The sequence below is a fragment of the Rhinoraja longicauda genome, chromosome 1 (genome assembly GCF_053455715.1).
Source record: "Rhinoraja longicauda isolate Sanriku21f chromosome 1, sRhiLon1.1, whole genome shotgun sequence".
In the NCBI taxonomy this organism is placed as follows: Eukaryota; Metazoa; Chordata; class Chondrichthyes; order Rajiformes; family Arhynchobatidae; genus Rhinoraja; species Rhinoraja longicauda.
This window is the reverse complement of record NC_135953.1, coordinates 84303944-84330871: the sequence shown is the minus strand read 5'-3', so window position 1 is coordinate 84330871 and position 26928 is coordinate 84303944. Positions and strand designations below refer to the sequence as shown.

Sequence of the window (26928 nt, the reverse complement as noted above, 5' to 3'; positions counted from 1 at the left end):
AGCTCCTCATGTTTGCGGATGACACAACCCTGATTGGACTGATCCAGGATGGGGAGGAATCTGCGTCCTGGTGCCATCGCAACAACCTGGAGCTCAATGCTCTTAAGACAGTGGAACTAATTGTAGACTTTCGAAGAGCTCCCCCTCCCCTCCCCCCACTGACCATCAACAATGCCAGTCACATCTGTGGAGTCATTTAAGTTCCTTGGAACCATCATCTCCAGGGACCTTAAATGGGGGGCGTCACCATCGACTCCACTGTCAAAAAGGCCCAAAAAAGGATGTACTTCCTGCAGCAACTAAGGAAACACAATCTGCCACAGGCAATGATGGTCCAATTCTATACTGCTAACATTGAGTCTGTCCTCACCTTCTCCATCATGGTCTGCTTTGGCTCAGCCACCAAGCACGACATCCAGAGGCTGCAACGGATCGTTCGATCAGCTGAGAAGGTTGTTGGCTGCAACCTTCCCCCAACTGACCATGTGTACACTGCAAGGGCCAGGAAGCGAGCGGGCAAGATTATCTCTGACCCCTCTCACCCTGGCCACAAAATCTTTGAAGCACTTCCCTCTGGAAGGTGACTCCGGACTGTCAAAGCAGCCACAGCCAGACATAAAAAACTGTTTTTTTTGCACGAGTAGTTGTTCTACTCAATAATCAAAGTCTGTAGTCTCTTTTTCACTCTGGTTTATTTTCACCCACTCGTTTAGACCGTAATGTTGTATCCTTATTATTTTGATGTGGTTATGCTTTATTCTTAATTGTTAACTGCATGTCTGTGTTGTCATTTGTGAGCAGAGCACCAAAGCACATTCCTTGTATATGCATACTTGGCCAATAAACTTATTCATTCATTCGTGTTATAATATATTCAGAGCAGGATCACTTAAATTAGTCTAAATAATTTTGGGAAGAGAATTGCACATCGATAACTCTTGTGCTTTTCTCCCCAAACATTCACATTGCACAGTGAAATAGTAACTAATTTATTTAATGTGAAAAGAGATAAATAATTAACATTCATTTTAGCCTTCAAGCTTTTCAAATTAAAGGTGCATACCTAATTACAATAAAAAATCAGGTTGCTTTCTTTAGGGAGAGAGGATACCTCCAAAAAGTTAAATAATTCAATTTTACAAGCACAAACAGACATTTCCTTTAGACCATTTGCAACACAAACTCTGGTTTTGTGTGGCAATGCAGTTTCATGAAGCTCAAATTGCCTCAATGTGTAGTCAAGTTATGCAAGAACACACAACTGAAATTTCAACCTGAAGTAATGCAAATAATGAGCCACAAGCAAACTCAGAAATCTGATATTCCACAAACACTTGAAGTCTTCTCTTACCTGCCCATCTGCACCGGCTGAAACAAACATGTTCCCCTTCGGCGAGTACCTCACACAATTAACAAATCCCGTGTGGATCTAAAACAGAAGAGTCCAAAAATTAATACATACAAAATAGCTGTTTTCCAGCTGAAGTTTTAAAATACCAAATTGACAAATGAGTCACAAGTAATTCCTTCAGAAAACAATTGTATAGTAAGTAGTACTGTGATAGCACAGCAGTGCAATAAACAAAACTGTCACCTCACAGATCAAGTGACGAGTTCAAATCTGACCTTTGGTAAGGTCATATGTAGTTTGCACGTAATCTGTGACTCAATAAATTTCCTAGTTTGGTTATACAGTGCGGAAACAGGTCACAAGGACATCAGGAATAGGAGGAGAATTAGGCCATTCGGCCCATCAAGTCTACTCTGCCATTCAATCATGGCTGATCTACCTCTCCCTCCTAATTCCATTCTCCTGCCTTCTCCCCATAACCTCTGACACGTGTACCAATCAAGAATCTATCTAACTCTGCCTTTAAAATATCCACTGACTTGGCCTCTATAGCCTTCTGTGGCAATAGACCCTTCGGCCCACCTAAGCCACTCCGACCAGTGATCCCCGCACACTAACACTATCCTACACACATTAGGGATAATTTAAATTTATACCAAGCCAATTAATCTACAAACCACTACATCTTTGGAACGTGGGAGGAAAATTGGTAATGGTATTGGTTTACTTATGTCATGTGTACCAAGATACTGTGAAAGACTTTGATTGCATGGCATCCAGTTACATTTTACGACACAATTGCCATCAAGCTATTCAGAAATACAAGTGCAAAGAGAAAAGTAACAACAGTGCAGAAGAGTGTGTTACATCATTAATGTTACAGCTGCAGAGGAAGTACAAGAAAAGACAAGGGCCCAAGGAAGCTAGGTGGAGAAAGCCAGGACTAGACCTGTTGCTTGAGGTCTGCCAAGTTGGCTGATTACAGAAGCAGCTGTTCCTGATTTTTGTGGAATGCGCTTTCAAGCTTTTGCAACTTATGCCCAACAGTAGAGGTGAAGAAAAGAGAATGAGCAGTGTTTGTGGTCCCCGCTTACATTGAGCCGTACCAAATCAGCTGGTGGTGGACTGGAAGGCTGGTTTGTGTGATGGATTGGGGTGTATCAACTCGCCCCAAAACTCTTGCCGTTTTCATCAGACCAGTTGTCAAAGCAAGTTCCAATAGAATGCTTTGTTCTGCACACGTGTAGAAATTGGTAAGTCATTGAAGACATGCTGAATTTTCATTTGAGGAAGTATCCAGGAATTTCAGCCCTTGACCTTCATCTCTTCAGCACCATCAATGCCGACTATGGCATGTACACCATGACTAGCTGGTCATCAATGACTAGCTCTTTTGTCATCTGCCACTGGAAGAGAGGTCTTTGTCTTTATACCAAGCCCCTTCTTCCTGTACCCAGTCTCGTCACTGTTCAATATCCAGTCCATTATGGCAGTGTCATCTGCACACTTGTAAACAGATAGAGCAAATTTGGCTGCACAATAGTGAGTGTGAAGGAAGTATAATGAAGGGGCTGAGAATGCTTCCTTGTGGAGTACTGGTATGGAGACTGATCATAGAGGATGATTTGTCACCCATCCTTTCTGATTGCGATCTATCAGTCAAGGATTGGGATGCAGAGGGGGTGCTGATACCTAGGGCCAGATGTTTGGAGATTAATTTGATTAAGATTAATTAGGCACAGATAAAGTCAATAACAGACCTCCCAACATTTGATTTTACAAATTCATAATTTTGATGTCCAAAATTCATAATATGGCACGTAATGCAACTTTTGAGCAAAAAGGTATGCACACCAAATGCGTACACGCATTGCGCTACAATCATGTGTGAAAAATGACTATTATTTGCAACAGTCTGTAGTTCTTGGACTACATGTACAATGTCAGGCCTATCACGAGTATATTCTGCTATATGTTTTGCGGAAAAATGTGAGGTGAAATCAGAATGGCGGAAATGAAATAAGAAAGCAGAAACATTCTGCCAAATTCAGAATGGTTGGGAGGGGTGCAATAAACAGAGTTGACACGGGTGTCTTTGTTATCCAGATGTTCCAGAGAGATGGGTTAAAGATGTCCATATAACCATATAACAACTACAGCACGGAAACAGGCCCGTTCGGCCCTACCAGTCCACGCCGACCACTCTCTCTGACCTAGTCTCATCTACCTGCTCTCAGACCATAACCCTCTAATCCCCTCTTATCCATATACCTATCCAATTTACTCTTAAATAATAAAATCGAGCCTGCCTCCACCACTTCCACCGGAAGCTCATTCCATACAGCCACCATCCTCTGAGTAAAGAAGTTACCCCTCATGTTACCCCTAAACTTTTGTCCCTCAATTCTGAAGCTATGTCCCCTTGTTAGAATCTTCCCCACTCTCAAAGGGAAAAGCCTACCCACGTCAACTCTGTCCGTCCCTCTTAAAATTTTTAAAACCTCTATCGAGTCCCCCCTCAACCTTCTACGCTCCAAAGAATAAAGACCCAACCTGTTCAACCTCTCTCTGTAGCTTAAGTGCTGAAACCCAGGCAACATTCTAGTAAATCTCCTCTGTACCCTCTCCATTTTGTCGACATCCTTCCTATAATTTGGCGACCAGAACTGCACACCATACTCCAGATTCGGCCTCACCAATGCCCTGTACAATTTTAACATTACATTCCAACTTCTATATTCGATGCTCTGATTTATAAAGGCAAGCATACCAAACGCCTTCTTCACCACCCTATCCACATGAGATTCCACCTTCAGGGAACAATGCACAGTTATTCCCAGATCCCTCTGTTCCACTGCATTCCTCAATTCCCTACCATTTACCCTGTACGTCCTATTTTGATTTGTCCTACCAAAATGCAGCACCTCACACTTATCAGCATTAAACTCCATCTGCCATCTTTCAGCCCACCCTTCCAAAAGGCCCAAATCTCTCTGTAGACTTTGAAACTCTACTTCATTATTAACTACACCACCTATCTTAGTATCATCTGCATATTTACTAATCCAATTTGCCACACCATCATCCAGATCATTAATGTAAATGACAAACAACAGTGGACCCAACACAGATCCTTGGGGTACTCCACTAGACACTGGCCTCCAACCTGACATACAATTGTCAACCATTACCCTCTGGTATCTCCCATTCAGCCATTGTTGAATCCATCTTGCAACCTCACTATTAATACCCAACGATTTAACCTTCTTAATCAACCTTCCATGTGGAACCTTGTCAAATGCCTTACTGAAGTCCATATAGACAACATCCACAGCCTTGCCCTTATCAATTTCCCTGGTAACCTCTTCAAAAAATTCAAGATTAGTCAAACATGACCTTCCAGGCACAAATCCATGTTGACTGTTTCTAATCAGGCCTTGTTTATCCAAATAATTATATATATTGTCCCCAAGTATCTTTTCCATTAATTTTCCCACCACAGACGTCAAACTAACAGGTCTATAATTGCTAGGTTTACTTTTAGAACCTTTTTTAAACAAAGGCACAACATGCGCAATGCGCCAATCTTCCGGCACCATCCCCGTTTCTAATGACGTTTGAAATATTTCCGTCATAGCCCCTGCTATTTCTGCACTAACTTCCCTCAATGTCCATGGGAATATCCTATCAGGACCTGGAGACTTATCCACTTTTATATTTTTCAAAAGTGTCCGTACCTCCTCTTCTTTAATCCTCATAATTTCCATCACTGCTCTACTTGTTTCGCTTACCTCACATAATTCAATATCCTTCTCCTCGGTGAATACCGAAGAAAATAAATTGTTTAATATCTCCCCCATTTCTTCCGGCTCAGCACATAGCTGTCCACTCTGACTCTCTAATGGACCAATTTTATCCCTCGCTATCCTTTTGCTATTGACATATCTGTAGAACCCCTTGGGTTCCACGAATATTCCTGCCAACTGGCCCGCACATGTTCGCAGCATACGCCTGGGGACGCCAAGTCAGTTGTTTTCTACAAATTCAGTCTTTGGAAGCCAATCTGATTCCTGCTATCGCGACTCAAGGTGTAAGTGCGCCCAATATTGTTGGGGCAGATGTTCTCCCATCAAATCTTCAAAATGAACATAAAATGCATTGACTTTATTAGGGAATGACACATTATTAACAGTGAAACTGCTCAACTTTACATTGTTGTCTGCTTTAAGCATGCCAGCCTTGCATAATCAACAGATGTAATTTCTGTGTGATTATCCTGGGACTATAGCTGGGCCTAGTTTTTCCCTATTGACGGCTTTGCGATGGTTGTCCATGAATTCTGGTTGGGGGACACTCATATCGAAAGGTTCAGGGCTGAAGATCTGCACATCAGAACTATTGGAATCTCCAGTAACAGACCTTCAATTTAACTTTGACAATGCTAATCATCCAGGATTGAAAATGTGCCAATCAAAACATAGTAAGTTAATGGACTAATTACCCAGGGCCAGAGATTAGTTTAGAGATATAATGATAATAATAATAATGCATTACATTTATATAGCGCTTTTCTAAACACTCAAAGACGCTTTACAAGGTTCACTAAAACATAAAAGAAAATAAATAGATAAATAAGTAAACGAAGAGAAAAGGAAAAAGAAGGTGAGGTGACGGTCAGTGATTGAAGGCAGTGCTGAACAGGTGAGACTTCAGTGATGTTTTGAATGTGGTGAGTGAGGAGGAGTCTCTGACGGTTTGGGGTAGTGAGTTCCAGAGTGTGGGAGCAGCGATGGAGAAAGCCCTGTCCCCCCAGGATCTGAGTTTGGTCCGGATGGGGGGGGGGGCAGGAGGTTTGCAGCAGCAGAGCGGAGGTTACGGGTTGGAGTGTGTCTGTGGAGGAGGTCAGTAAGGTAGGATGGGGCCAGGTTATGGAGGGCTTTGTAGGTCATGAGGAGGATTTTGTACTGGATTCTCTGGGGGTTGGGGAGCCAGTGGAGCTTGTAAAGGACGGGGGTGATATGGTCACGGATCGGGGAGTGGGTGAATAGACGGGCAGCGGAGTTCTGGCTGTGTTGGAGTTTGTTGATGATTTTTGAGGGTGAACCATAGAGGAGGCTGTTGCAGTAGTCCAGACGGGAGGTGATGAAGGCGTGGATGAGGGTTTCTGCAGCTGTGGAGGAGAGGGATGGAGGGAGACGGGCGATGTTTTTGAGGTGGAAGAAGGCTGTCTTGGTGATGTGTTTGATGTGTTGAATCTTGTATTCAGCATTGTTGCCAATAATGTGTCCTCCTGACCTATTCGACACTTAAAGCAGAGTTTTCTGTAAATTCGATTTGTAATATAGCGCGGAAACAGGCCCTTCGGCCCACCGAGTCTGCGCTAACAAACAACCCGCACGTTAACACTATCTACACACACTAGGGACAATTTACATTTCTACCAATCCAATTAACATACAAACATGTCATATTGGAGTGTGGGAAGAAACTGAAGATCAGAGAAAATCCTAGTGGTCACGGAGAACGTACAGACTCCATACAGACAGCACCCATAGTCGGGATCGAACTCGTGTCTCTGGCGCGGCAAGGCAGCAACATTACCATTGCGCCACCGTGCCGCCCCGAGCTCTCATCAGGGATGGTCAGATCTCCCAACCCTTCTGAATTTGGCGGAAAGTTTCTGCTTTCTTATTACATTTCCGCCATTCCGATTTTGCCTCACATTTTTCCGCAAAACACATGCCTGGCCGCTTGCACATGCCTGGCCCCCCCACCGCCCTCTCGCTGGGAGTTGGGAGGTCTGGACAGTGATATCAAGCTTCTGACCGTGGCTCATTATTCATGGAAATCGATAGCCTTTATATTACCTGGCCTGTGTGCGACCTTAATCCCCACACAACTTTGAACTAGACCAACAGGCCACACAGTTGCACCAAATAATCAACAAAATGGGAAATAAATAGTTCGGGTCACTCAGCCTGATCTCGGCATCAGACTTAGTTGAGACATATGTTCACACAACTGATTGATCAAATGTGAAGAATTGGCCTAAATTTGAAAGGTTCTCCTCCCACCACCGCCCCCAGTGACTATTTAAGCAATAGTTTAATGAATGTTCATATTTCAGCCAATCCTTCAAACTCTTGCATGATCTTTTAGTTTGTCTCATCTCACTGGTAGGATCAAGCCATCCAAGGAGGTGGTAAAGTCGAGAGATTTCAAAATGACTATTTAGTTTCACATCATTAATTCAAACATCAAATACACAGAGGAAGCCTCTTGTTGATTATAGCCCTGCAGGCTGATGAAGGATTGCTCCTCCTTCTGCTGCAACAGCTACACAAAGCAAAAATAAAGTAACACTTTACAAACATGTTAAGGAGCCAAATTATAGATGGAGCTAAAGGTCCCTCCATCAAACAAACCATCCCAATTCAAGTTCTTCAATCCTACAATAGAGGGCGGCACAGGGAATGCAACAGGAGAATTGCTGCCATACAGCATCAGGGACCCAGCTTTGATGTTGACTACAGGTGCTATTTGTACGGAGTTTGTACGTTCGCGCTGTGACCTGCATGGGCTTTCTCCAAGTGCTCCGGTTTCCTCCACACTCCAAAGATGTACAGGTTTGTAGGTTAATTGGTTTGCTAAGATTGTAAATTGTCCCAAGTGTGCAAGCTAGCGTCAGTGTGCAGGGATCGCTAGTCAGTGTGGACTGGGCAGGCCGAAAGGCCTGCTTCTGCATTGTTTCTCTAAACTAACCTAAACTACCACATTCAGCCACATGTAGAAAAAGGAAGTGAGCACCCCTATTTTCACTGATGGCAGCAAGTGGAAAAAAAGAGCAAATTATCTGCAACCCTCATATCCATGCAAAGAGAATCCTTCTCAGCATCAAAGCTCTATCATTATAAATGGTAAATCTTCATGCAATAAAGAAATAGTTGAGCACACCTGGCAAATACTATGGGCTCCAACAACATATAGCCGTGGAAGATATTCTCTTCCAGTGCTTGCTATGATATCAATAAACAGAGTACACTCCAACCTGGGATCAACCAAATTGAGGACATATGAACACCAACACAAATTCAATGGGACTAACATTTATAGTCAGTTCTTAAAATGATGGAAATTGTTGACAGCAATCAAACATGGTGCTGGAGGAACTGGGCAGGCTAGGCAGCATCTGCTTTTGGTTTCAAGATTATTATGGGCACAGCACTCAGTACCTGAAAACAAGTGACAGAAGCCTTCATTTAAGTACTTGGGACTGCTGTAAAGTACTAAATTACTGAGAATTTAGTACAACATTTAAATATTTAGTACTAAAGAACTAATGATTTAACAGCAACTGTTGGATAACTATTTTCCTCACATAAAAAACTGAAATGCCACAAATTATGATCGCTATTTTGACATTGTTCAGTTACCAAAACATTTTATAACAGAATATTTTGAATAGGTTACTTACAGAAAGTGTACGCACAAACTTTACAGGATATGCTTGAAAGAACACGCAGGAAAAATCATCACTGGCAGTCACAGCATGGTATGGGCGATTTGGCTTAAGAGATATGCTGTTTATGGCTTTGCTGTGGCCACTCACTGTCCCAACATTAGTTCCCGTGTCCCATTGAATGACTGCTCCTCTTCTGCAATGATACAAACATGATATTTCAATGTAGCAAATAATTACTTTCCTTATTTAATATAATGTACATATGGCTGTGAGACTGTCCCAGACTTGCACTCCTATCTATCCCAGCAAAGTAGCACACTTTCTTGATTAGTACAGGTGTCAGAGGTTATGGGGAGAAGTCAGGAGAAAGGGGTTTGGAGATGGAGAGAGAGATCAGCAATGATTGAATGGCAGAGTAGACTTGATGGACTGAATGGCCTAATTCCACTCCTATCGCTTATGACCTTATGAGCATTTTTTCAGAAAAGGCATCGTTTGGATCCTATTCTTGGGCCACATCTCCTGCAAAATTTCTCCTTGGCAGTATCATTTATAAAAGAGCTTGTTTCCACCTTATTTCACTTTTTAGCACTTTACTATAAGCTGTTGTGTTCTTTAAAAAGATACAGCGAGTCCGACTGTGTTTTTACACAAGTGTTTATTCAACCGCCATCTGCTCCCCCGGGCTCCTCCCTGTCGCCCTCTGATGACCCCCTACCAATAGACCTGTGTAGTCTTAAAGGCACATTGCAATAACACCACATCTCCCCTTTCTAGAATCAATCGGTAGACTGCGGTTGATTCACCAGACCTTAGAGGATTATTCTGCCTCTTTAGCTGGAAGGTCTGTTCCTATCTGAACTAAATTAATTCAACATAAGTACATGTAAACACATTGTCTTAGTGAAAAGGATTTTACCCTTTTCACTAAATTAGAAAAACATTTTTCTTTAGAAACTCTCTTTTTTTTCACTTATAGTTCAACCTATCTGGTCTCACCACTCTTCTCCCAAACCTGGTTCTGGGAGTGGATGGCAGTTCTGGAATGTTCTCTTTTGGTGGCTCTGCTGAGCTCTGCTCTGGAATGTTCTCTTTTGGTGGTTCTGCTGAGCTCTGCTCTGGAATGCAACCCGGGAGTTGCTCTTTCATACCACCCCCACTCTGGTCCGGCAAGGGTTTCATGGGAATTAGATGGCGACGGTTTCGCCTGACCGTCCCGTGAGGTCCCTCCACGATGTAAGAGCGGGGAGCGGTGTGGCTGCCGATCACAGCTCCAGCTTCGCCTTGATCCGTGACCCACACTTCTTGTCCGGGAAAGAGCCTGTCGAGACTCTGTGCACGATGCCGCAGGTTGTACCGTTGTGCATCTCTGATTCTCTTCTCCTTTTCCTTCCACGCAACCACTTAATTGTCGGGAAGAGCAGGATTCAGCAGGGCTGGAAGTGTTGGTACCGTAGTGCGAAGCCTTCTCCCCATAAGGAGTTGGGCTGGGCTGTACCCGTTTTGCAGTGGGGTCGCTCTATATGCAAGTAAAGCGAGGTAGGGATCCGCCGCTTTCTTCAGGAGACCCTTCACTGTCTTGACTGCACATTCGGCCTCCCCGTTACTCTGAGGATATCTCGGGCTGCTTGTGACATGGCGGAAACCATACGACTTTGCAAACGCAGCAAAGGCGGTTCCGGCAAACTGAGGCCCATTGTCTGTGACCAATGTCTCCGGAATGCCGTGACGTGCAAACATTGATTTGAGGTGGTGGATTACATCTGTCGACTTGGTGGGGCTGAGTGGAGCGATTTCCACGTATCTCGATGCATAATCCACTACCAGCAGGTAGTTCTTGCTTCCCAGCATGCACAAGTCAGCTCCCAGCTTTTGCCATGGTCAGCCTGGGTATTGTGATGGCATCAGCGGCTCTGTCTGGTTCTGTCTCTCTTTGCTGCATGTCCGGCAGTTGAGGACCAATTCGTTCAGCTGCTGACTTAGTCCAGGCCACCACACTGACCGTCGTGCACGCTCTCTACACTTCACCATTCCCTGGTGACCTTCATGTAGTCTGGTCAGCACGTCATTCCTCATAGTTGAGGGTATGACTAATCTGCCCCTTTGAGTAACAGTCCGTCATTTACCGTGAGCAATGCTTGTTCTGCCCAGTACAGCCTGAGTGCCGGTTCACTGTTGCTATTCGTTGGCCATCCTTCCTGACACAGCTGCATTACGCGTGCGCACACACTGTCCCTTTTTAGCTCCGCTCTCAACTCATCCAGGTAGGCAGTGCTTGCCGGCAGGTTCTCTATTATCATGTCCACATAGATGTTTGTATTCTCAAACAACTCCTTTTCGTCAGGCGTTTCCCCCATTTTCACAGGAGCACGCGACAGCGTATCAGCTGTCCACAGACACTTTCCTGGCACATGAGAAATGGAATAAGAATAGCGCATGAGGCGCATCCGGAAACGCTGAATCCGTGGAGGGAGAGCATCCAGTGCCTGTGACCCCAGCAGACTCAGGAGAGGCTTATGATCCGTCTCCATCTGGAAGTGTTTACCGATGAGAAAGTTGCGGAACCTTTCACAAGCCCAGGTCAGGCCCAAGGCCTCTTTCTCCACCTGCGCGTATCTCTGCTCCGTCTGTGTGAGAGATCGCGACACGTAGGCTACCGGTCTCCACTCCTCCTCCCATTTTTGGAGAAGTACACTTCCCAGGCCGTAAGATGACGCGTCTGCTGAGACTTTGCATTCACGGTTCGTGTCGTACATGGCTAGTACAGGTGGGGATACCAGTGCATTTTTCAAATCTTGAAACGCTATTGCCTGGTCGACGCCCCACAGCCAGCAGTTCCTATTTGACAGGAGGTCTCGCAGAGCCTTGTCTCTCTCTGCTAGTTGCGGGATGAACTTCCCCAGCTGGTTAACCATTCCGAGAAAGCTCCTCAGCTCATTCACATTGGTTGGCTCCTCCATCTTCCTTACAGCCTCAGTCTTGCTCGGGTCAGGACTAATGCCACTGGAGGAGAGGACATGACCAAGAAAGGTCACCTCTTCCTTCGACAGGTCACATTTGTCAATGTTAAGCGTAATGCCTGCCTTTTGGATCCTCGCCAGCACAGTATGCAGACGAGCGTCGTGCTCCTCTCGTGTTTGGCCCCAGACCAGTACATCATCCATGTGGCAGACGATTCCCTCGAGTCCCTCCGTGACCTCTGACACCATCCTATTTTGAAAGTGTTCGGGGGCAGAGGCAATGCCGAAGGGCAGCCGCTTGAAGTAGTAACGACCGAAGGGTGTGATGAATGTTGTGTATTTTGCTGAGTCTTCGGTCAGGGGTATTTGCCAAAACCCCGTGTTGGCATCCAACTTGCTGAATATTCTGGCTCCTGCCAGCATCCCCAGTGTTTCCTCCACCGATGGCAGGATGTACTTTTCTCGACCCACCGACTCGTTGAGGTTAGTGAGATCGACGCATATGCGTACGGCTCCTGTCTTTTTCTGCACCACCACCATGCCTGAACACCAGTCAGTAGGCTCTTCAACCCTGGTGATCACCCCCAGGCCTTCCATGCGGGACAATTCTCGCTCGACTTTACCCATCAGCGGCAACGGAATCCTTCTGGGTGTCTTCAATGAGAACGGTTGGGCCCCTGGTTTCAGCTTGATGGCATACTGCTGTCGTACCTCCCCGAGACCGCTGCATAGCTTCGGGTAGCTAGTCTTAAGTGTCTCTATGGTGATGCTGTCTAGCCGAACCACAAGCTCCAGCTTGCCAATAGCAGGCCTCCCCAGCAATGCAGTGTGCAGGTGTCGTGTGACGTACACATCCTCCATCACCCTTTTCTCTCCTTTCACCAGGAACAGCCCAGCGACGCCCACAACTTCTAGTGGACTCCTCCCGGGTCCCAGCAGTGGCTTGGTTGCTTTACGGAGGGTAGGTGGATCGCTGTCTCTATAGATCTCTATAAACACGGTGTGGGGTAGGACTGTAACATCGGCGCCGGTGTCAATTTTGAATGACACGTTTTTATCATTTATGTCGATGTTTACCATCCATGGCTCTCCATCGGCTGTGACGCTGCCTAGGAACATAACATCCTCGTCCTCTTCCACTTCCTGCACGGTTTTGGGTGATCTACACACACGATTGTAGTGTCCCTTTCTCCCACATAAATGGCATTTTGCATTCTTTGCCGGGCAATCCTGCCTTGGATGGGACGGAGAGCTGCCACATTTATGGCACTGTACACTTTTCCCCCTGCTGTGTTGGGCGCTGTGTGTTTTGAGTTGGTGGCCATAAGCCTGGTGAGGTTTGTTTTTGGCACCTTTACTACTGCTCTTATACACTCTGTCCACAGATTTAGCATCACTTGCCTCTGTCCTGGTGTCACCTCGCAGAGATTGTTGCCGTTTCACCTCCTCACTCTGCTTCGCCATATTGACGGCCTTTTCGAGCGTCAATTCTGCGTCAAGCTGCATACGTTCGGACAGCCGCTTATCCATCAGTCCGACAACAAGCCTGTCGCATATCAGCTCGTCGTGCAGCACCCCGTAGTTAGTGCTCTGCCAGCGCATATAACGCAGTGACAAAGGCATCCACTGTTTCATGTTCTCCCTGCCTGCGCATGTTGAACTTGGCACGCTCATAGATTATATTTTTCTTTACTATGAAAAATCGTTGGAAGCCATCGCGCACCCCTATGTACGTTCCGCTTTGTGCTACTGTCAGGTTTAACCCGCGCAGAACATCGTCCGCCTCATCTCCCATGCAATAAATCAGCGTGTTAACTTGATTATCTTCGGAGCTGGCATTCAAGTTACTTGCCAGACGGAACCTTTCGAACCTCCGTATCCATTTGGCCCACTCTTGCGGCTTTGAAAAGTCGAAGGACTCCGGAGGCTGGATGCTAAATGTAGCATTTGGTCCTACCGGGGCTCTCTGTGCGTTGTCGTCTTGCATGTCGCACTCTTCTTTCTCTTTTGCCGTCAACGAGCTCCAAACGATAGTTGTTCGACTCAAAGTACACTTCACGCACCCTACAGGGCTTCTGACACCATGTTGTGTTCTTTAAAAAGATACAGTGAGTCCGACTGTGTTTTTACGCGAGTGTTTATTCAACCGCCATCTGCTCCCCCGGGCTCCTCCCTGTTGCCCTCTGATGACCCCCTACCAATAGACCTGTGTAGTCTTAAAGGCACATTGCAATAACACCACATAAGCTACAATGAATAAAGATCACAACTAGCAAAAACTGTGTCAAAAAATGTTTAGCTTTCATGACAAATTCCACACTTTATCTTAATAAAATCTTTCCCTCAGCAGTTCAATCAGGCACATTCTCAACATCTTGAGACATTTCAACCAATAGTCAATATCAATAGTCAATAGTCGTTTATTTGTCACATACACATAAATGTGTAGTGAAATGAAACATTACCCGCAGTTGAACAATAAGACCAATAAGATTAATCAATAAAAATGCAATAACACATACAATCACAACTAACACCAAACAAAAAGAAACATCCATCACAGTGAGTCTCCTCCAGTCCCTCCTCACTATGATGGAAGGCCACAATGTCTTTTTCTCTTCCCTGCCGTCTTGCCCGCGGTCAGGCTGTTGGAGTTGCCACGTCGAGGCGGTCGGGGCTCCCGATATTGAAGCCCCCGCTGGGCGGTGAAAAATCCCGCGGCCTATTTCAAGCCGCGCCGGATGGTGAAAGGTCCGTGGCGGGCAGACCCAAGCCCCGCGATTCGGGGCGGGCGAACACGCTGCCTCTGCCGCTGCCGGAGCTCCCGATGTCGGCCCCCATCCAGGGGTCTGCGGGCTTCCGACGTCCACGCGGCCCGCGCCGGAGCCTCCGGAGACGAGTCGCAGCCGTTCCCGCAGCATCCGCAGGCAGCCAGCGCCACAGGTGGTGAGTCCGGGCCGCGGGCTCTGCGAACCAGAGCCCCAGGTGGTCCCAGGTGCATGGCCGGTGGTAGGCCGCAACGGGAACGGAGACACGACACAGAACAAAGGTCGCGTCTCTGTTCGGGAGAGAGAATGTTAGTTCCCGTTCCCTCCCACCCCACCCCCCCCCAAAACATAACATACAACACTACATCATATTAAAACTACAATTCAGACAAAAACAACAAAAAACACAAAAGACAGACGGACTGTAGGCAAGCCGCAGCTGCGACGGCAGCGCTGGCTCCTCCTCACCTGTCTAGTTGAGTCTGGATAGGTGCCAGATCCTAGTCTCTAACCACCAACAAGGATGTTTATAACCACAAATCTGACTGAAGAAACCTTATTTCAATCCAACTGACCAACAACCCCCTCCCCCCATGGCTAATATCCTTAGTTATCCGATCTTCAGAGAGAAAGCATCTCGACATTCATCCTGTTAAATCTTCAGTTTACAACATTGCCTTCTTAACTTATGAATACATACACACTCTCCCATTAGATTTTTCTCTCCAAATAATCAATCCACTGAACTTCTTTTTCAACCATCCAAGGCACAAATTTAAGTAACACAGGCAAAAAGCAGTTCTAGATTTGTTCTCTTCACAGATGTGGACAATTGTGAAAGACTCCCTTACTCACACATCAATCCATCAGCAAAACAGGCTAATTTCCCACGTCTGCAGTATTTGCATCCTCAGACACCGAGATCTTAATTAAAATGTTCTTATCTAAACAAAAAGAGGGCGGCACGGTGGCGCAGCAGTAGAGTTGCTGCCTTACAGTGAATGCAGCGCCGGAGACTCAGGTTCGATCCTGACTACGGGCGCCGTCTGTACGGAGTTTGTACGTTCTCCCCGTGACCTGCGTGGGTTTTCTCCGATATCTTCGGTTTCCTCCCACACTCCAAAGACGTACAGGTATGTAGGTTAATTGGCGGGGCAAATGTAAAAATTGTCCCTAGTGTGTGCAGGATAGTGTTAATGTGCGGGGATCGCTGGGCGGCGCGGACCCGGTGGGCCGAAGAGCCTGTTTCCGCACTATCTCTAAAATCTAAAAAAAAAAGAGAAGATATTTCACAGTGCAAAGATTAGTGGGAAGCCAGAGGATTGGGAAGCTTTTAAAGAACAACAGAAGGTAACTAAAAGGCATTACGGAGAGAAAAGATAAAATACAAAGGTAAGCTAGCTAATTACATAACAGTTATATAAAGAGTAAGAAAGAGCAAGAGTGGATGCTGGAAAATGGAGAAGTGATAATGGGAAATAAAGAAATGGAAGAGGAGTTGAATAACATTTTTGCATCAGTTTCCGCAGTGGAAGACACCAACAACATGCCCAAAATTCAAAAGAGACAGGAGGGCTGAAGGTGGATAAGTCACCTGGACCGGATGGACTGCACCCTAGCAGTCTGAAAGATGTGGCTTTAGAGATTGTGGAGGCATTGATAGTGATATTCAAGTATCACTAGAGTCAGTAGTGGTTCCAGATGATTGGAAAATTGCCAATATTATCCCGCTACACAAGAAGGGAGCAAAGCAGAATAGTGGGAAGTATAGGCCATTTAGTCTGACTTCATTGGTTGGTAAGATTTTAAGAGTCCAAAGGAGGGTCAGTAGATGTTGTTCACCTAGATTTTCAGAAAACCTTTGATAAGGTGCCACACCGGAGGCTGCTAAGGAAGATGAGAGTCCATGGTATCAAAGGTAGGATACTAGCATGGAAATCAGGTTAGCTGGATGGCAGAATGAAATGAATGGCAATAAAGGGTGCTTTTTCTGGTTGGTTGCCAGTGACGAATGGAGTTCCGCAGTGCTTGGTGCTGGGCCGTTGCTCTTCACATTGTACATTAATGATTTGAGTGAGATTGAGGGCTTTGTGAATGATACAAAAATAGATGGAGGGGCAGGTAGTGTAGAGAAAGCAGGGACTCTGCAGAAGGACTTGGACAGGTTGGGAGAGTGGGCAGAGAAGTGGCAGATGGAATATTGTGTAGCAAAGTGTGGAGTCATGCATTTTGGTAGCAGGAATAAAGCCGTAGACTATTTTCCTAATGGGGAGAGAATCCAGAAATTGTCGACGAATAGGGTCTTGGGAGTGCTGGTGCGAGATTCCCAAAAAGTTAATCTGCAAGTCAAATCAGCAGTAAAGAAAGCAAACGCAATGCTAGCATTTATTTCAAGAGGGCTTGTATACAAAAATAGGGATGTAATGCTGAGGCTCCAGAAGGCACTGGCCAGGTCGCATTTGGAATATGTGAGCAATTTTGGGCATCATGTCTGCGGAAGGATATGCTGGCTCTGGAGAGTGTCCAGAGAAGGTTTCCAAGAATGATCCCAGGAAGGAGTAGGTTAACATATGATGAGTGTTTGACGGCACTGGGCCTGTACTCAATGGATTTTAGAAGAACGAGGGGGACCTCATTGAAATGTACAGAATAGTGAAAGGCTTGGATAGAGTTGATGTGGTGAGGGTGTTTCCACTAGTGGGAAATCTAGGACTAGAGGTCATAGCCTCAGAATTAAATAATGTTCTTTTAGGAAGGAGGAGGAATTTCTTTAGTCAAAGGGTGGAGAAACTGTGGAATTCTTTGCCACATAAGGCTTTGGAGGCCGTCAGTGGATATTTTTAAAGCAAAAATAGATAGATTCTTGATTAGTACAGGTGTCAGAGGTTATGGGGAGAAGGCAGGAGAATGGGGTTAGGTGGGAGAGATAGATCAGCCGTGATTGAATGGCAGAGTAGGCTTGATGGGCCAAATGCCCTAATTCTGCTCCTATCACTTATGATCAATAAAAATGGACAATTCACAACATCCTACATGACAATACTTCATCTACTTTCACAACCCTGAACTGATCTGCACTGCGACAAAGCTGACATTGTATTTTAATAGTTTTCCAGCAATTACTTTTACATCTTAATAATAATAATACATTTCATTTGTATAGCGCTTTTCTGGAAACTCAAAGACGCTTTACAGAGTAAGTAAAACAATAGACAATAGGTGCAGGAGTAGGCCATTCGGCCCTTCGAGCCAGCACGGCCATTCAATGTGACAGGCCGCGCCGGATGGTGAAAGGTCCGTGGCGGGCAGACCCAAGCCCCGCGATTCGGGGCGGGCGAACACGCTGGGAGGGAGGTAGACAACTGCCATGACTAACTGTGTGTGAGCAGAGTGTTTAAAATACCAGGTGTTCAAATGAAGGAGCAGATGAGATGGAGATGAGGCTGGTCTTGATGTCCTTTCGGTGTATTACGGCAATCCCACCACCTCAGCCCTCCGAGCGTGGTTTATTGATGTAGGAGTATCCGTTGGGTGTAGTGAGGTTGAGTGAGAGGTAATCCAGAGGTTGTTGCCAGGTTTCAGTCAGACAGAGAAAGTCCAGTTTATTGTCCAGAATGAAGTCGTTCAGAATGTGGCTTTATTTGTTGAGGGACCGGGTATTGTACAGAGTGAGCTTCATATTGCTTTGTATGGTGTGGATGGACTCGGGTGATTTTGCCAGGGCTTGCAGACAGGGGGCGCGCTCGTGTGTGTTGTTGTGATGACGTAATCGATGGGTGGGAGTGCGCTAAGCTGACCAGAGTGCGGGGATGGAGTGACCTGTCTGGGAGTAAACAAACTTGCGACTGGAGCCTCTGTGGATGTATCTGGGTCGTCGTAGAAGTCCGTGGTTTTTGATGACAGAGATGCATGGCGGAGTGGAGTGGTTGTTGAGTTGGAGAAGCCTCGCGGCGGAGTACCTTAGTGCAATGCCAGGCAGGAGCGAAGGAGCGCAGAGCCCGGAGAAGTTAGCCGGCAGCTGCGGGCTAGCTGACCAAAGCGTCAGGCACAACAGGCTGATCCAGAGCATGGCATGTGAGGAGGACCAAGGAATGAAGATGAGCAGCCTGAGGATTAATAGAGAGCTGAGGATGTGCAGGCAGAGGAGGCAGCTGGGCAACTGCTAGCGTTAGCAGCTAGCTAACGAGTATCCTGCAGCTCGATGACTGCAGCGGTGGCTAGCAGGGAGCTAGCTAGCTGTCCAGGTAACACACAGGAGAGCAGTCCAAGCCAGCAAAAAGGCAGGACAGGTGTGAGATGTCCAGGAGTGGGTTGGAGGCAGCGGTGGAAGAGTTGGGCAGGTGAAGCTGGGAGGATCAAGCAGAAAGATTTATCCAGACAGAGAAGCGGCGAACAAACAGCGCCCTCTCACGTCAGCGTCCAGCATCGGTCTCGGGTCTGTAGCAGATGTTCAATGATGGTGGTCTTTGCCTTGGTGAGGCCTTCCCGCATTCAGCTGCGGCAGGGTGATGCCATCCAGTTCGACTTGTCCACTACTGTCCGGAGACCCGGGTTCAATTCCGACTACGGGTGCTGCCTGCACGGTTTGTACGTTCTCCCCGTGACTTGCATGGGTTATCTCCAAACGAAACTAAACTTGATCTTAATTTGTTATGTCATGAAACTTGGTATGCTGAGGTACGTTGTCCTTAATCTCTCTCAAACACCCAAGATTTAAACATGTTTAGCAACTTTTTTTCATTCAAAATATATCTTTCGTTGTTCCCTCCTCCGTAGTCAGCATAACCAATGCTTACACATCACTCCCAATGCATCGAACCTTAACATCTCAACATATCACACCTAAAATACCTCAGAAGGCAGTGGAGGCCAATTCTCTGAATGCATTCAAGAGAGAGCTAGATAGAGCTCTTAAGGATAGCGGAGTCAGGGGGTATGGGGAGAAGGCAGGAACGGTGTACTGATTGAGAATGATCAGCCATGATCACATTGAATGGCGGTGCTGGCTCGAAGGGCCGAATGGCCTCCTCCTGCACCTATTGTCTATTGTGAAAACATTCATTGGTTCCCAGCAACCTCATGCACCCTGCCAGTTATACTCTCAAATAAACAAGCTCGTCATATTTCAGATGCCGCCTTCTTTTGCATAAAACTAGTAAATTCTGCCCAAGTATACTAATATTTCAAATGCTCAGTTATCACAACTTTAAGGGCATCCAGCACTTCCAATCTTGATAATTCAGTTAAATGTGCCATTGTTCTCAGTTTTCCATTTTCCAAATGACAAATCTTCAAATCTATGATGGCCTCCAACAGATCAAAAGCAACACAGCCATTATTATCATAGCCACCTCTCAATTTAGGTCTTTAGTCACAATACATCTTTTTAAACATTAGCTGCTTTAAGCATTTAAATCTTATTAAATCTTTACTGTCCCACTTTTAAAAGATGCTCTTTGGGCCTTCTTTACTCCCAACTATAATTGCATCCGGGTACCAGGGGACCTGTGCCGACTTTTCATTAGCACCACAAAACTGATTATACATACATTTTTGGGACATCTTGATTATCAAGGCAATCCAAACTTTTTATTTTCCATAAAAGCAAGTACCATGGAATATCTAATTTCTAGTTTTGGTTACACGTTATTTGAATCTGTACAGGGACTAGAAAATCTAACACATTTACTTCTGCGTGAAGTAAAGGCAAGAAATGGTGTTGGGTAGACTGATGGGACTGAAGGCTGATAAATCCCCAGGGCCTGATGGTCTGCATCCCAGGGGACTTAAGGAGGTGGCTCTAGAAATTGTGGACGTATTGGTGATCATTTTCCAATGTCCTACAGATTTAAGATCAGTTCCTGTGGATTGGAGGGTAGCTAATGTTATCCCACTTTTTAAAGAAAGGAGGGAGAGAGAGAACAGGAAATTATAGACCAGTTAGTCTGACATCAGTGGTGGGGAAGATGCTGGAGTCAATTATAAAAGACGAAATTGCAGAGCATTTGGATAGCAGTAACAGGATCGTTCCAAGTCAGCATGGATTTACGAAGGGGAAATCATGCTTGACTAACCTTCTGGAATTTTTTGAGGATTGATTTCATCCAAGCTCAAATCTGCTTTATGCCCTTCCTTATCAAGAATTAGCCAACTACCCTCTGACTAAACTCAGGATTCCTGAATTATGCCTTCCTCCAGATAACCTTGAACTGCTTCCAATTCATATTTTGCAATGCTTTCTATTGACCCTTTCATGTTTCTGGTCTGATCCTACTCGGGTCTCTTCAAATGCTGCTACTTTCAGTTAGCATCTTGATCCATCTTCCATGTTCAATATCAAATTATCTACTTCGGGAAAATCTTTCAAAAAGGGTTTCCATTAAGTTATCACAAGCCATTCTTCCTTCTTTGATTGTACAACAATGTTATTATGATCATCCAACGGTGAGAAATGTAAACAGACATTGTACTTTAACACAGAAATAAGGTAATCATGCCCAATGCAATAGATTTTCAATTTCTGCTTGAAATTTATGTTGAATATAAACTAGCTAAGAATCTTAAAAACTTTGCGCATTCTATTCCCCCAAGATCTACATGAAGTTAAAATACAATTGCCAGATGGTTAGTGGGAATGTAACAAATCAATAACATTATTTATTATTCAGTTACAGTTATTCAGCCATCAAGTTACATATTTATTTTTATTTTTAACATTTATTTGATACATCCTATTGTCACTAAAGCAGCGTAAATTTGTAGTTATACAGTTTTATATGCATCACCAAGAATATAGCCTGTTCTTGAAACTTACTTTTCTTTGCCTTCTCCAGCAACTGCAATCTTTTCGTTATCAGCAGACCAACAAATATCTTTGACTGTTCCACAAAAGGGTTGGTATTCAAATTTGAGTCCATGTTCCTTTTGGGTAGTATCCCAAATTCGAATCTTGCCAGAAATATCTGCCATAATACAAAAAACAAAATTCCTAAATTTAGGCAGAGAAAAAGTATCAAATTAATTCTAGGAGCAGCAAATCACAAAAATGTTTGGAGTAACATTGTAAAGAGGCAAGGAAAAAAATTTAAATTACAATTTAACTGGAAGTTCAGATTACTAGAATAACTCAATAGATGAGAAAAATATCTAGAAAGGATAAAGTAGAGTCAAATTTTGTTGAACAAAACGTGAATGTAGCAATGAATGACCTTTAAAAGAGATAGCTCAGAGGCAGGCTGTGAAAATCCACAAAGGAAATTAAAGCAAACATTCCCCAGATAAAAGAAAGGCAATAGAACAAAAAATAAGTAGAAACTAAAAGAGAACTGGGTTAAATATAGCAAGTTGTGAAAATTAATAATATTTGGGAGAAAAAAAAACGCACAAGAAAAGGTAGTTAGAGAGGAATCCAAGTCGTTCAAGAGCACGTAATAGTAGTGAAAAGCAGGAGTGGTCAATTTCCAGCAAGTCAGCTTTTAAACTGCTGTCTAAATCTTGGCAGAGAAGGCAGATGGGGAACTTAAGTTAGTGTTATACTTTGCTACATGCACCCAAGGAAATCTACATTTTTGATACCATAAGCAACTTATTCAGTATCAATAAAAAGGTGATACAATTGTATCAGACTTTCAAACTGTGCTTCTACGAATAACAATCCAGAAAGCAGTAATGCCTTGCTAGTGGGTACACAGTGAAGAACATCAAGCAGCACATTATAGACTTTGGAACCGTGCATTTCAGCCAGCATGTATGTCAGGAATGCACTGGATGTTAGAGAGGTGTGTGCATATATTTAAAAAGCAAGCTTAGGTAAGAAAATTACAGCTATATTATCTCAATTAATCAGATTCATGTGTTTTTAATAACCTTTTTTATTTTTTTTATTTAACTCCACCACTCTCTCAACTCTTCCAAGTGTCTCTAAACAGAAGCATTTCATATGGAATAAAATATTGTAAACTGGACAATGAAACGTTTATCAGGGAAAGGTAAAAGAGCAGATGAGCAATATATTCTTGTGCTATGAATTTTCTTCAAAGCCCAATTTCAGTATTAAAAATACTATTCATTACAAGTTGTGCTTATTTAAAGTGACAAACACTTGAAACACAATAACAAAACAAATAGTTAAGCAATGATAAGGGACAAAAATATAATTCACATACCTCCCGAAGCAATGTAAAATCCACTGGGTGCATATTGGGCAACCTGAACCTGACGAGCATGCTCGGTGTATATATCTGCAATCCCTGGATTCTGAAAAGAGAAAAGGCTTTTAAAAACAAATGTTCCATTTTTTAAAAATGTATTCAAATTAAAGTTAGTAAAATAAAATATGCATTACATCAATGTTTCTTATGATGACACTTTTGTTATTGGTGTAAAGAAAGTTGATTCCTTTGGGATCACCTCCAATGACTTTTGAAACACCCCTTTCCGCTTGAGGGAGGCATGCAAACACTTTGCCTGTTGAAAAGCAAGAAAGAGATTAAAGCGAGAATGAAAATTAAACTGCAACGTAATTCAGCACTTTACAAGATATGAAATGTCATGGTTCCATTAGATTATAAATTTGACAAACATTGAGAAGCTATGATATTTTCAGTCGCACATCAAGGTCACCTTCAAATGAGAAAAATAAAAATATTGACATTAGTTAGTCCAAGCTAAGTATCTTAATGGCTCTAATGACTAAGGCACACAAGTTCCCTGGACAATGAGAGAGCCCATTTAAAAAATTCAATACTAAGATACATATTTCTTGCTGCTATTTAGTTATCAAATTCAGCTCAATTTGAAATATCAAAAATTCTGAGCACGTAATGAAGTAAATTATACAGGAACAATAGGGGCAGCAATATTGTAACAAGCAACATCCTTCAAATATACCATACAAAGACCCAATTTATTTCACCATTCTCGTTGTGAAAATAATTGTCCGAGAGCCTCGGAAACATTCCTTCTCAGCCAACTCTGAAGGGTTTTTTTTACAAAACTCTAGAATTTTATTTATTTATTTATACGCGCCTCATTCTGTGAACAATTACACCACCAACAATACAAGGTTGTTGCACAAACAGATTCCGTCATTCATTATTGATTTGGGTAAAAGTTCTTGTGTTATGCAAGCTCAGGTCTTAACTTGTTATGGCCGATTTCCTTAGTTTACTCTCAAAATCAAATAATGAACCTCCTCAGCAACAAGTGCTTTGAGTTCAGGTCCATTCAAGAAATGCAAGCACAGTACTTACGGCATAATTCATGTACAATAATATGTGCACTGCATTCCTTGAGGAGCCATCTTTCCATCGGGCAGTTAAAACAAAGTCAAATATGTCTTTGTAGGCACCATTCAAAAATGGTCTCAATCAACATTCATTCCTCTTTTAGCACAGTGGTGCAGCTGGCAGAAATGTTGCCACTGACCCGGGCTAGAGTCTGACCTCAGCTGCTGTCTCTGTGGAGCCTGCAAGTTCTCCCTGTGACCAAGTAGGTTTCCTCTGGGTGCTCCCGTTTCTCCCACTTTCTAAAGGCGTGCGACCTCTGGAAATTGGCCTCTGTAAAATCACCTCTAATAAGTAGAGTGGATAAGAAAGTATGGAACTAGAGTGATTGGTGGTCAGTGTGGACGGTGCAAGCCAAAGGGCCTGTTTCCATGCTGTATTTCTATACTAAACTTAAAACAAACAAATGTTTGTTTTCTTCAGTGTGTGGTATCTAAGAATTTGTAAGCTTTCATCTATTATACCAATGAATATAATTTAAAAGCAGTTAATTGATTATGGAGCTTGCTGCAGTGTCAAGGTTATGCTCTCTACATAAATACAGATCTTTATTTTCAAGAGTTAAGTGAAATCCAATCCATGAGCTTACAGAATATGTAGACTCAAACATCTTTTGTGGATGAACATGCAATTCCTTCCAACTACGACATTTGGATCAAACCTTTCAACTTTCAAAATACACATTGGAAGCTTGATCACTAGCTCATCATTATTGCTGTTATAAAGGGGAATTAGTTAAAGAGTTCAAAAAACATGCCATCACATCATTCCTCCACCTTCCCACTGACATCACTCCAATATACTATTGCAGTGACACCTTTACTTAAAACAGCTGTTTGATATCCCAGAAATGTGCAGCAGTTATCAGATAAGGTCAGTAATTGGATAGGAATGTGAATTGCAATGTTTAGTCAGATCTCATTTTGCGAAAGATATTTTTTGATTATTGATCCATGAGCAATGACTAAACTTAGCATTTCTGCAGAGCATTTGTAAAATACAGATATATACAAGGCACTGTTGTACTTTTTTGTTTATTACTCATGACCAGGAAATACCAGTTTACTTTAAAATTAATGTTCAATGCAAAAAAAATGCAATGTAACATAGAAAATAGGTGCAGGAGTAGGCCATTCGGCCCTTTGAGCCTGCACCGCCATTCAATATGATCATGGCTGATCATCCAGCTCAGTAGCCTGTACCTGCCTTCTCTCCATACCCCCTGATCCCTTTAGCAAAAAGGGCCACATCTAACTCCCTCTTAAATATAGCCAATGAACTGGCCTCAACTTCCTTCTGTGGCAGAAAATTCCACAGACTCACCACTCTCTGTGTGAAGAAATGTTTTCTCATCTCGGTCCTAAAAGACTTCCCCCTTATCCTTAAGCTGTGATCCCTGGTTCTGGACTCCCCCAACATCGGGAACAATCTTCCCGCATCTAGCCTCTCCAACCCCTTAAGAATTTTATGTGTTTCTATAAGATCCCCCCTCAGTCTTCTAAATTCCAGCGAGTACAAGCCCAGTCTATCCTCATATGAAAGTCCCGCCATCCCAGGGATCAATCTGGTGAACCTTCTCTGTACTCCCTCTAAGGCAAGAACGTCTTTCCTCAGGTTAGGAGACCAAAACTGCACACAATACTCCAGGTGCGGTCTCACCAAGGCCCTGTACAACTGCAGCAGAACCTCCCTGCTCCTAAACTCAAATCCTCTTGCTATGAATGCCAACATACCATTCGCTTTCTTCACTGCCTGCTGCACCTGCACGCTTGCTTTCAATGACTGGTGCACCATGACACCCAGGTCACGTTGCATCTCCCCTTCTCCCAATCGGTCACCATTCAGGTAATACTCTGCTTTCCTGTTCTTGCCGCCAAAGTGGATAACCTCACATTTATCCACATTATATTGCATCTGCCATGCATTTGCCCACTCGCCTAATCTATCCAAGTCACTCTGCAGCCTCCTAGCATCCTCCTCGCAGCTAACACTGCCACCCAGCTTCGTGTCATCCACAAACTTAGAGATGTTGCATTCAATTCCCTCGTCCAAATCATTAATATACACTGTAAATAATTGGGGTCCCAGCACTGATCCTTGCGGTACCCCACTAGTCACTGCCTGCCATTCCGAAAAGGACCCATTTATTCCTACTCTTTGCTTCCTGTCCGCCAACCAATTTTCTATCCACCTCAACACTGAACCCTCAATACCGTGTGCTTTAAGTTTGTACACCAATCTCCTATGTGGGACCTTGTCGTAGGCCTTCTGAAAGTCCAGATATAACACATCGACTGGTTCTCCCTTATCCACTCTACTAGTTACATCCACGAAAAATTCAGTACTCAATGGGTACTTAAATTAAACCTCCCTAAGTTTCATATATATGTGTAACATTTCATGGCATATAAAGTATTTAAACATATAGGAAGTTACGTATTCAGCCTACTATCGAGTGATATTTGAGACATAGAATACTGTCAAAAGATAATCCAAAAGGACCTCAGCAACATTACACAATTTAACTCCTCTAATGAATGGAAACACAACTCAGCAGTTTAAAGCAGTATTGGGGTGTGACATTAGAACTATCAGGACCCTTTTATATATTTATAAAAATAAATATATTATTGCTTCAAAATTCAATGTACTTGATATATACACCAAAACCCGAGCTGCGAGAGAAAGCAGTTGAAGCAGGTACAATAACATTTTAAAATGCATTTGGACAGGTACATCCATGTACGTGAAGGGTTTGGAAGGATATGGGCCGAATTTGACTAGTTTAGACCGGACATCTTGGGCGAAATGGACAAGTTGGGCCGAAGGGCCAGTTTCTACTGTATGTCTCCATGACTAAGTGGTTCTAATGCAAGCACAATATCGAAGTTTTTTTTGTTTAAACACTCGCGAGCTCGTATAGGAAATATTCTCAAATTATTCGAATGAATAATTTTAAATATGCAACTATTCTCGTAAGACATGTCCTTCTCGAGTTTGCAAAAATAACACAAATGTTCAAAAAAGGGAAGGACACTTGTTAACTCCGATATTGCAAATATGCGGATCTCCGAATTCGCTGACCAATTCCCCTTAAAATAAA

At 43.8% G+C, this 26928-nt stretch overlaps 1 protein-coding gene across 1 annotated transcript in view; it reads right to left on the bottom strand.

The window, feature by feature from the left end:
- The window catches only part of wdr1 (WD repeat domain 1), a 70896-nt gene that overhangs the window by 43323 nt on the left and 645 nt on the right, over positions 1-26928 (bottom strand). Inside the window, exons 2-6 of the mRNA XM_078401367.1 lie at positions 22886-23007; positions 22707-22797; positions 21356-21503; positions 8826-9006; positions 1352-1429 (exon numbers count right to left, since the gene is read on the bottom strand). Coding sequence (XP_078257493.1) covers positions 1352-1429; positions 8826-9006; positions 21356-21503; positions 22707-22797; positions 22886-23007 — 620 coding nt within the window. The remainder of the gene's footprint in view (positions 1-1351; positions 1430-8825; positions 9007-21355; positions 21504-22706; positions 22798-22885; positions 23008-26928) is intronic.